Source organism: Haliotis cracherodii, unplaced genomic scaffold (genome assembly GCF_022045235.1).
Source record: "Haliotis cracherodii isolate W230 unplaced genomic scaffold, xgHalCrac1.p SCAF_16, whole genome shotgun sequence".
NCBI lineage: Eukaryota > Metazoa > Mollusca > Gastropoda > Lepetellida > Haliotidae > Haliotis > Haliotis cracherodii.
The window spans coordinates 3,999,333-4,011,471 of record NW_027266271.1 but is presented as its reverse complement, the minus strand read 5'-3'; the positions used below and the strand labels follow the sequence as shown (position 1 = coordinate 4,011,471).

General features: G+C 40.0%; 1 protein-coding gene across 2 annotated transcripts in view; it reads left to right on the top strand.

Moving 5' to 3' along the window:
• LOC139463733 (dnaJ homolog subfamily C member 13-like) overlaps nucleotides 1-12,139 on the top strand; it is a 510,967-nt gene that overhangs the window by 86,477 nt on the left and 412,351 nt on the right. For both annotated transcript variants that reach the window (XM_071244983.1, XM_071244982.1), the window contains exon 14: nucleotides 1,238-1,410. In XM_071244983.1, the coding sequence (XP_071101084.1) occupies nucleotides 1,238-1,410 (173 nt within the window). The remainder of the gene's footprint in view (nucleotides 1-1,237; nucleotides 1,411-12,139) is intronic.

Below are 12,139 nucleotides of genomic sequence, written 5' to 3'. Positions count from 1 at the left end.
CCAACAACCCACATGAGACCCGGGCGATCGCCTCCACCATGGCGCTACACAGCAACTGAGCTCTTCTTGCCATCATGGAGAGGTGTCCTGGCGATCAAACACATTCGTCGCCAGTCACCATATGCAAGATGTTGTATTGGAGGATGTGCTAGGCACGCACAACTTGGTCCGTTAGTAGTGTCCAACAGGCTCCTCTACTACACGTCACTGACCTCACCTTCAAGTCCAGAGCCGGCCTTTCGACCTCCCCTGGCGTAAGCCCTGGGCTAGAAGGTTCATGCCCCATTTGCATACGGCTCGGTACTCCAGTCTCAACCTAACCGATGGTTGTCAGGCTGCGCAGTACCAGGACACAACGCATACCTGACTCTTCCCTTCCATGTAATGGTCATCCAGGCCGACCATACAGCCGAAGACGGGCTGAGGGAAACGGAGTTTCCCATACATGGAGGGTGTCACCTGATGCCGACCACACAGCCAAGGATTGGCTAGGGAACAGAGTCTGGAAATAAAAGATGAAAGTCTACATCTGAAGGTATGCCCGCCTCCGGTTCCGTCCGATAAAGATGCATTAAGGAGTAATGCAGGATAAGTAAAAAATCTAGTAAAATCTTAGATATTTATTATATTTGTATACTTATCCTGCATTACTGCGTCTAAAGGGACCCACCCACCGCAAATCTACCTCCCCACTATGCCTTCCAATGTCCGGACTCCAGAGTAATGTGAAGATCCGTGACGTCACTTCCTTTGGTCACGTGGGAACTGCGTGATAGGGTTGGCCTCTCAGCTAGTTGGAACAACTTCTTCAAGTAAAGACCTTCTCACAGCTCTTTTCTCTGTCAAGAACAAGCAGTGATATGCATTAAGGAGTAATGCAGGATAATTGTACAAATATAACAAATATCTAGGATTTTACTAGTTTTGGCTTTTCTGTACTGTCCCATGTTTGCATCATAGTTTCTATGTATGGTATCTAAGTTGAAGATATTGTAAGATTAGAAAACTTTTCACTTACTTACATTCCTAAATTTGATGGTGACTTATGCATAAACTTTTATGGCTTACCTTTATGGCTTACCTTTATGACTTACCTTTATGGCTCACCTTTATGACTTACCTTTATGGCTTTCCTTTATGACTTACCTTTATGGCTTACCTTTATGACTTACCTTTATGGCTTACCTTTATGACTTACCTTTATAACCCCTGACGGCATTACATGTTTGTTTGACAGGGCCTGTTTGCTCAAAACAAGGAGAAGCTAATCAATGTGACACTTTCCAAGCTGCTGGAAAGGGAAGGAGAACAGTCTAATATCCCATCCCTCACTTTGGAGGCTCAGTTTCATGCACTGCGCAGACTCGTTGCATCAAAAGCAGGCTTTGTGGCCTTCACAGCACTACAAGGGTAAGTATAGAGTAACATCAACTAATGAAACAGTAATAGGATACATTTTCTATTGAACTTCTAATGGTACGCAGAACAAACATGCAGTGTGTTGCTGATTTGTCTGGTTCCAGAAGTTTAAACAGAAAGTAAGAAGGGTAATCAGCCGAACAATGGGAAGCAGTTGTTTTCCTTCATGCCAGACCAATCCAATTACTTGGTCACTTTTTAGCCATTTTCTAACAAGGTTAGAACAACATGACAGTGGACAATCACAGTCTGGTGTCAGATAGGATAGTACTTGATTATCCCAATGTTTGCCTTCCAAGATTGATCATAGCTGGTGTATAGGAGTAAGTAATAGATATAGGATGAATGCCACTACTTCATCGGGATGAAAACGAATTGTCACAAGAACAAAGGGCTTGGTTGCAGTATATTTGTATTCTCATAAAGTACTGACACTCGTCCTTCATCCATGTTAAAGCACAGGTAAATACTCAAGCTCCACAAACTATACCCTGTATGTTTGTGTATGTTTGTAATTTCCCAGGGGACATGCATTTCATTACCTGAGTTGCCAAAGTGTAAGGTGCATGTGCGAAGGGCACAGGGAACATATTTCATGAGCGTCATGCAAGGGCACAGTTAATCATAGAGTTTTTTAATATTTTTTAAGATATGGATATCGAAACACAATTTAGGGGCTTGGGTTCTTTGAATGGACAGGTTATACAGGTTAGAGCACATGATGTTTAATTGTTGAAATGGTTAGTTGGAGTCATTGGCGCTCCGTGCCATTGACTTTTGCTCACCATTTCAATGATTAAACAGTAGGTCCTCATGCTCTAACCATTACTTAGAATTTGTAAAAACTAAAACTTGTCTGAGAGCCAGATGAATGCATTCTTGTTTTCGACTCCCACTTTCCTGAGTATCTCCACAAATAAAATCAACCCAGATAAGTTCCTGACTGATGCTGTCCTCTCAAGCAGACCACATTACAGAAGAAGAATAACATTTCAACTTTTTTAGCAAGCACACCTTTCCTACTTGGTTGCTAAAGATTTCACTACATAAAACCTATGATTGACCTCGAATATATTAGAGGTGGCTGAAGAGTTTTGAGCCTAAAAATGATTGACTACATGGATGCATATTATCATCATTTGGATAATGGCTGGCAGACAGTTCGTCCTTCAAGTTTGGGAAGAGGTGGAAATCTGACAGCACCAAATCTAGTGAATACGAAGGATGTTAAATGTGTTCACATCCACAACCATGCATTGCAGGCATGGTGACTTGTGCACAGACTTGTGCACAGACTTGTGCACAGGTACTTTGTCGTGGTGGAACAACTCTTCTTTAGTGAGTTTTCCCTGAGGTTTTTAGCCTAGATATTCTCATGCAGCTGCCAAAGCAGATTAGCATAATATTAGCCATTAATGATGTGACCTTGCAGGAGGTAATCTACGACTAGGATTCCTTTGGAATTTCAGAAAACCAAAACCATCACCTTGCCAGCTGATGGAACAGGTTATTCCTCCTTCAGAATAAGAGATGTTGGATGTTACCACTGCTTTCACTGTTGTTTAGTTTAGTCCAGGGGTCCGGAAACCGTCATATGCGCCGGACATGTCCGATTGGGAATCTCAAATGTCCGTTTTAAAATATTGCTTACCGGACATTTTAAAAAGTATTGTCCGGACATTCTTAAATTTTGACCGGACATGATCAACAGTTAGGACTGAGCAGTTTCTGTCTGCAGTTGCAACACAATGAAGATTAACTACACAGACAAGCTTTGTTTGTTTTGATTGCTGTAAATACATCGTACCTACATGATAGTCCAATCGGTCAATCACTGTAATAGGCAATAAACTGAGTTGACACTGATTAATCGAGGATTAATTACTGAGAACATCTTGTTAATTTGAGTGAAAGGTGTTTACAACTGTACATTAATACCTTGCATCATCGATGTACCTCATTATCCTCACAATGCTACGATACGAAACCTCAGACAAGAAGCGAAAGCGTGACGACAGCCAGTCGACCGATGCAGATCAGTCGAGCGAACTGCCAAACCCTCAAAGTCTGGACGATCATTTATTAAGTCGTGGCTAACGACTTTCACTTGGTTGACATACAATGAGGATTTGCAGATTTTATTGTTTTCAGTAGCTAGTCGTATATTGAATCTTGATTGACCGCCATTTTGCTTTCTCGGACGATCGATATCCAATTTTTTTATGGTCAATAATTAAGTACAGATGAAAAAAGTATTCAAATAACTATTGCTATCAACGATATTTTAGTATTTGTGATTAAATTATCTGTCTTGTTTTTAAAAAAATCTTTAGTTTAAAAAAAACTTTTCCCGTGAGGTCACGTGATAACCAAATATGGGATAATAGTCTCGATCCAAATGTTACAACGCGTACACTTGAGCAGACTCATGAATATAACTCATGAATATTAATTAGACCGTTCACTACGTTAACAGATCATTATTATAACAGAAACAAACGTATGTTTTCCATGTAAATCTAAAATGATATTATTTGTTATTAATTGTCCGGTGAATTAAACAATTGGTTAAATTGAAACAATTCATAATTCATCATATTATGAATACGTAAACTTGTAATGTGTGTGAAAAGTCGTACTGAAATACGCTATTTGAAGGGGGCGTGGCCTAAATGCAAATGTCCGATTGGGATTTTAAATTTTCCGGACCCCTGGTTTAGTCTCTGGCTGACAGTGGTGAATCCATGACTGATCAATGGTTAGAACAATATCTGCTGGGTCTGCTGCAAAAGGATGTAAATTCTCATGAGAGGTGATGAACCCGGATCATTTCTGATCAGGAGTCAGAAGCCTGGGAACCCAGCATATTAACACCAATGCCCAGTTGATTTCTCGGAATGTTCTCGACTCTCATGAAATGCCGAATGTATCGGCAATGTGACGTTTGGCGAGTCGTCGATCATGCATAACCAAATCATGTATTTTGTCAACATCTTGCTTAATGGTGGTAGTTGAAGGTCTTCCTGATCTTGTTCAACGTACATCAACAGATTTTGACCAAATATTGTGATGGACAGTATCTCATGAAACACAAATCAAGTTCAATAACCAGCCACATATTGTTTGATATTCAATGATTGAAATTAGGCATGAAAATCAAGGGGTCCTTGTCATTGCCCTCATGTCCAAATCTTAAGATTTCTAAAGATTTAAATACTAAAGGAGCATAGCTCAAGGATCTCAGGACCCTATGTTTTGGACAAATATGCTCAAGGTAGATAAAATTCTTACAAAACTTCTGCCTCTATTACATATCTGCAAGCCAGCTAGCTGCCCAGCAAGCACTAGACCAGAGAATAATACTGTACGGTAGCCATACGGTATCCAGGGACAGGCCGTCCGGCCAGCCAGCCGTGAAAAAAACCCAGCCTACCAACCACGGCTTACCGTTTGACTGTCCAACAGGACCCAAGCCAGCTGCACGGACTCCACGGGATTAGCCAGCCGTCCAACCGACTAGCCATGGTATAGCCGGACAGTCGCGTCATGTCTACCGTTACCCACAGGCTACAAGCCACGGGACTTAATATACCAGAGTCATGGTCACTGGAGGATGACGTTCCCATGGGAGATACCCAAGGCTTCTCAGAACTGGAATCAGAGGGTTTGGAGGAGATAGACATTTCACTCCAACGTGATTACAGCGAAGGTTACACTTTTGTCGACCTTATTGAAGAGCTTTACCACCTTCTGCCTTCACTTCGGCCACATGTGACAGAGGATTCACCACACCAGATGCCGGAATACAGGGGATGTCATGCGCCAAGTCCATCTCAGCATATTCATCATACGTTACCTTGGCCCAGCTACGCAAACAAAGTCGTAGACCCAGTGATGGAGCTACCTCTTCCACCTATGAAACGGAAGTTAGACAAGATTTGAGTTCAAACACTTGGATGAGGATTTCACAAATTAGTGCGCAATCCCAACATGAACATTACGGTTTCACCATAATCTTTCAAGGAGGGCTCATGAGTCATCACATTCTCACAAGCGACCCTGGGACCTAAGAAGTTTATCACCTCCTGGAAGGATTCGTTCCAACCAAGGCGGAGGTATGACAAGCCACAATCTTCATAGGACTCTTTTCTCCAGCCAGACTACAAGAAATGGGAATATAATCACCGTGGAAGATGAAGCAGCAGAGGGGAAAGAAAATTCTGACTCCCTTACAACCTCCTCCGATGTTATAGGCCCTTTCGACCTGATTACGTCTATGAATTGCAATTTGAACATACACACATTTGGTCAAAAATTCCACCGGACTGGTGCCAAGTTGACAGCTACAGAATTGGCCGTCAGAAAGCAACTAAAGAAGCGAGACATTCGGGAACTAAAGGAGTCCAACAACACCAAAGGTTTTTACTCCGCAGTCTTTTTATTCCTGAAGAAGAACACAACCGAGATGAGGATGATAATAGATCTAAAGACCCTCAACAAGAGATATCTGTGCTGCCTCCAAAATTCCATGTTGAGTCCATACGGAAGTTGTGGTCGACATTAAAGAAGGGAGACTTACAGGTGCATATCTTCACGTCCCAATACACCCATCATCTCGGAAATATCTACGCTTCGCAATCAATGACCGACACTACGAATTCCATGTCCTACCATTCGGGATAGCAATAGCACCTTGGCTATTCACCAGGATTTCAGCGCCAGTCATCAAGTTTGCCCAACTCCAACTGTTTATGGTTATCTGGACGACTTCTTAGCGGCAGAAGAAGGGAAAGATCAGCTATATCAGAACATGATATTCTTGGTCCAGCTTATTACTTACCTAGGTTTCCTAGTCAACCCAGCCAAGTCAGAGTTCACTCCGGTCCAAGACATTATATGCATTGGAGCCAGATTCCAGCTAGACCGGGGATATCTATGTCCACAAGAGGATTGATTCGACGAGACTATAAAAATGATCCAATCAATCTCAAGTCAACCCAGCAAGTCGCTGATATAGTGGATGTCTCTGCTAGGCAACATGACATCTGTACAGGATATGACCTTAGAGGAAGGCTGAGGCTATGTCCTCTACAGACATGGGTAAACTCTATACGATCGAAGGGCCCAGAATTCCAGTCTCAGTTACCTCGCACTTTAATTTGCTACAAGACCTCCATTGGTGGAATCACAGAGAACATGTGACGAGTGGCATTCCCCTGACTTATCTGATGCAGAACATCATTAATTCACAGACGCGTCAGATTTGTGATGGGGAGCTCATATGGACGATCTCACATTACTGGGATTGTGGAGCAAAGAGGAGAAGATCCTTCATATCAACTGCAGGGAAATGAAGGCCATATATTACGCCATCCTGGAATGGAGAACATAGCTTCATCTATCATCAGCTTTCATAGCCTATATTCAGGAGCAGGGAGAAACCAGATCACCTGGAAGTTATCGCACAGAAGATGCAAACATCCGCTTACTCTGAGCTTGCCACGGAAGCTGTGGCAAGATTGTGGTGACCTTCATCCTCCCTCTTATATGACAACAGATGGGACAAGTTTGTCCAGTGGAAAAGACGACTAGGGGTTATTGGTTATGCTGTATCAATCCCTATGATAGCGGACTTCCTTCTTCATCTACGTCCAGACAATAAATTCAGACATGTGACGATAGAAGGTTACAGATCAGCCCGTCATTCTGTACTTCAACATGATGGATTATCTATTGGAAACCATCCCATCCTCAACGGATTAATGAAATCATTTTTATTAGAAGATATAAAGATCCCTCGTATCTTCCCCAAGTAGAATCTATCTGTGGCATTATCGGCACTGTTAACAAAACCTTGCGTGTAAAATTCAAAATACATCACCCACACAAATACATTTCACAGTTTTGTATAATGTGGGAAATTTCCTGTTCTGTAATATCATCCACTGGCATTTTAGGCCAAGCAAAGGTACTGAAAATGACCTCTGATTAGGTACATCGTAAATGTCGCCATTTTTTACTCATTACTAAATCACCACTCTCAGCGTTATTTGCAGCATGTTTTAAAATCTAAATTTCAGGTATTTACTCTGAGAAATGATTTTCAAAAATAGCATATTAGTGATCACGGGTATCCATCTTTTATGAAATCACCAATGATCATTCCAAAATGTCACCGATAACCCAAGAATCATTTAGAATGTTTTGGAAAATACGCAAACATGAACGCCGAAGTGAACTTTCCACCATATTGGATAGTGTTTACAAAATCAAGTTTCCACATGCTCATGTTGTGAGACACCTGTAACATCACGTATATGTCAAACTCAGCTGTAATACATACATCCGTGAATTCTTCATACATTTTAGAATCAAATGACAAATGGTCATTGTCACCAATACAAAGTGTCTGGATGAAATCAAGCAAAATACATTTGTCAAAGTTTCACTCCTGCGTGATGCATGAGGCATAATCACCCACAACGACAATGGTATTTTTCAGAATTTCTGACTATTTTGCTTGGTTTCAATGAAAAATATAGCGACAAATAACGGTACACAGATTGTCAAAATGTTTCTGATTACTTACATGTCACATTTATGTATATACAATCCCTGAATCATCGAAAGTCCCCTCATAAAATCCTGCGTACTGTTGACAGTGAACAAGCCATTTTGTAAAAGTCGGTCACAGGTAGTGATGTCATACGTCAACATTGTTGTACATATTTGGTAATTTCTTTGAGCTGAAAGTCCTTGAATGAGAGTGCACATGATCATTGTATCCTGCTGTGGACAGTTTCAATTCTGATGTTGATTTTGCAAACTCTTATACATTTTTTCACACTTATTAATTTCACTATAATTAGATACTTATCAATGTTCAATATGATATCATACGTACATTTTGGCCACACAATGTATGAACCTTTGATAATCTCCTGTTTGTTTGAATATTGTTTACATAAGAAATTGAGTTTATAGTGTTGGATACTATGTAATTTTTTCTTTTAGATGAGTGTTAGAAGATGAAATGTAAATGTAACTGCAACATGTACGTATTCCTTTGTAATTTCTTAAAAACAGGTTAATGAACAGCCTTTTTTCGTTCTTTTTTTAAACTATAACTGAATATATTACTTTAACAAAATGGATAATATTTTTTGTTAAAAATATGTGCACAGTGTTAGAAGAATTGTCTTGGTCTTGGAATTGTCTTTTATGTCATTATTGATATACAGAAAGGTGATACCTAACGACACGTATGCCAGGTGCAGATTATAGTCACAAACGATTTACAAGTTATTACTCTCTTTATGTATCTATAATCAATGGGTTCTCTTTTTTAAATATTGTGATCACAGGATTTTGGAACTGTCCACTTTATTTCTCCAAGAATTGTGAAAAGTACCCGGTAGGAAAAATATAAACCGTGTAATGTACCCAGTTGGTCGAGCCTTATACGATTATCCTGATATTTCTATACCAGAGGAACGTTCTTAGAATCTTTGTTGTATGATTTTGAGACGAGATGAAGAGAAATAATGACATAATAATAAACAAATACATGTCCAATATTGAATAAATTTTTTTTTTTTTTTACGTCAAATAGATTGTTGTCATTTTTTAAAGTAATTCATTACTTTTTGATGAAAAGGCTAGTGCTTCATTAATGATGGTGCAACATTATTCAAATAACACTTGCAAAATCAGGAGAATGCTGGAGTCTAAGTACTAATTTATAGGTTAGATAGGGCCATCTATTTCGGTTTTACTCCCTCTTTTATGAAGTACGATTTGATAATTTCTTATGGGTTTGTTTATACCTAAACGTATACAGTTTCAATATCGTTTTTTGTGTTAGAATAGTTTGCTTTCTCGTGAACAAATCACCAGGAAAATATGTTGTCCTTATCCACAGTTCATTCTTACCAAGTGACCTGAGATACAATATACTAGTGCTAAGTTTAGCGGAGTTATGTCCCCTTGTTTTTGCAAGCGTGTAACCTCTCTGTCGTTTTTTGTTTCAACATACCTCAGATATGCAACTACCGATATCACAAGTTCCGTGAACTAACTTTGTATGTGACGTACCTAGTCTGTCCGTGTGTCCCACAAGCAAAGTTGAGAAGCGCACATGGCTGTGTAACGTCATGTTGAGTGGTGTATATTAAATGCTATAGAAGCCAGAAGGAGTTCAGAGTTATCATCGTAGCAGAGAGTGGTTCCGTGAGAGTGTGACCAAATAAGCTTGGAGAATTACAGTGACAGCATGAGTAAACAAACAAAAGAAAATTGCATTGGGCAATTACAGAGTGCCACCCTTGTTTACGGAATCTAAGCCATACAGGAGGTGGGTTGAATAAGTCAGAGTGTGCCAGACAGGGCCAGCCATAGCTTTATCATTACCAGAGAATGAGGGTGTTATTTTCATATGTGACAAGGTATTCAATGAACTGGGTGTTGGAATGTTGAAGAAAAAGGAAGCGGTCAACACACTGATAACTTTTATAGATGGTATTTACAAGAAAAATGAATTTTCAGAAGCATATGATGTTTACACAGAGTTTGACAGGTACAATATATTGAAAGATCAGTGGATGGAATTATATGTCACTGAATTTGAAAAGTTATACATTAAAACAAAAAAATTTAACATGACCCTTCCAGAATCAGTTCTTGCTTTCAAGTTACTTGAAAATGCTTGTCTTGAGTACAAGGACAGACAATTTGTTATCACTCGTGTCAACTACGAAAATCATACAACATTGTTTAAACAGACAGCAGTGTCCTTCAAGAAATTCTTTGGCAAGCAAGCGATGATGCCATCTGAGGGGTATGGTGGTATTCAGATAAAGACAGAACCAACATATGTGGCAACCAACACAACCAATGTGGAGGAAGAGAAAACTGCTTACTTTCCTCAATGTAAAAGGGGTAGACGTGGATATGGTTTCTTTGGCAGAGGAAACAACAATCATTCCAGCAGATCACAGGCAAGAAATGATCACGGATGCAGGTTCCGAAGTGAACCATATGACAACCAGCAAGTACAGAATCTGTCTGGACATGATGGACCTCCTCTTCTATGCAAGGTTTGTGAGTCAGTTTATCACTTTACCAAAGACTGCCACAACTCATTTAAAAAAATGTTAAAAAGAGAAAGTTTCAAGACAAAACAAAAAGAATTTGTGTTGTTTACTGGCAATAAAGGCGAGGAATTACAAATTCTAGTTAATGAATCTTTAAACTCAGCAGTCTTGGACAGTGCATGCAGTTGTACGGTTACAGGTGAAGCTTGGATGAACTGTTTTATAGATACACTTGAGGATGACAAAGTAAGACAAGTGAACAGAAACAAAAGTGACTCTATCTACAAGTTTGGGGAGGAAGACTTCTCAAATCTGTTGCAAAAGTAACTTTTCCGTGTGAAATTGCAGGTGTCAACTGTACAATGACTACTAATGTGGTACAAAGTGATATTCCTCTTCTACTTGGAAAACCAACTATGTAAGTGGTGAAATTGGTTCTGGATTTAGAAAATGATAGAGCTTCAAGTTTTGGAAAGGAGATCAATCTGGAGTATACGTCGTCAGGGCACTACTGTATCCCAATATTACAATCTACAATGCACGTGAATCAAACCTTCGAGGTCCCAAAGTAAGCAGTCAAGGCAAGAGAAAAAGAAAAAGATTTTGAAATTGCATAGACAGTTTGTGCATCCATCAAGTAGACGACTCTTAATGCTGCTGGAGCATGCTGGGATCAAGGATGATACTAATCAGGCACTGGTTGATGAGGTAACCCAGGAATGTGATGTTAGTCTAAATTCAAGAAGACCCCAGCTCGCCCAGTCGTTTCTCTCCCTCTTGCGACAAAGTTTAACGAAGTGGTGGCAATGGATCTGAAAGTTTGGAAGACTGGTGTCTACTTCCTCCATCTCATAGACATGGTCACAAGATTTAGTTTGGCTGCTGTCATAAGAAAGAAAACTCCAGAGGACGTTATTGATCAAATTTTGAAATTATCTATGGGGATTGGATTAGGCACACCCAAGAAGTTCCTAGCTGACAATGGTGGAGAATTAGCTAATGAAGAATATAAGGACATGGCGGAAAACCTGAATGTGGAAGTAATAAATACAGCTAGCTTTAGCCCTTGGCAAAATGGGCTCTGTGAAAGAAACCATGCTGTGGTTGATGACTGTGTCTCAAATAGCCCACCTGAGGTAGTTGAAAATCACACAGCTGATGGCTCAACAAATCTACAAAAGGTCAAGGACAAGGTGAAATATCTTTTCAAGGAGGATCATATGTGAAGGAAAGCCGAAGTTATTTGTAGAGGAGGAAAAGTAACTGGAAAATACCATTAGTGGGTTAATGTCTGAGAGAGATGTGAATTAGATATGAAATCAGTGAACTTTGAAAAAGGTTCAGGAGTTTGAAAGGGAAACTAAAGCAACATTGAAGAAGTGAAAGTTGCATCCTCTCGACAAGATGATCAGTATGTCACACGCGCCAAGGCATTGGAGCTTGAAAACCGGAAACAATTCAAAGTGTCAGTAATCAGTACCTGATCAAGGGCTGTCAGCAATATCCACTAGATGGGTGGTAACAGAAAAGTAGTGAAAGCAAGACTGGTAGCTCGTGGGTTTGAAGAAGAACAAAACATTCAGAGTGAAAAACAAACTTAGGGCAGTTTTGGCTATGGCATGCTTAGT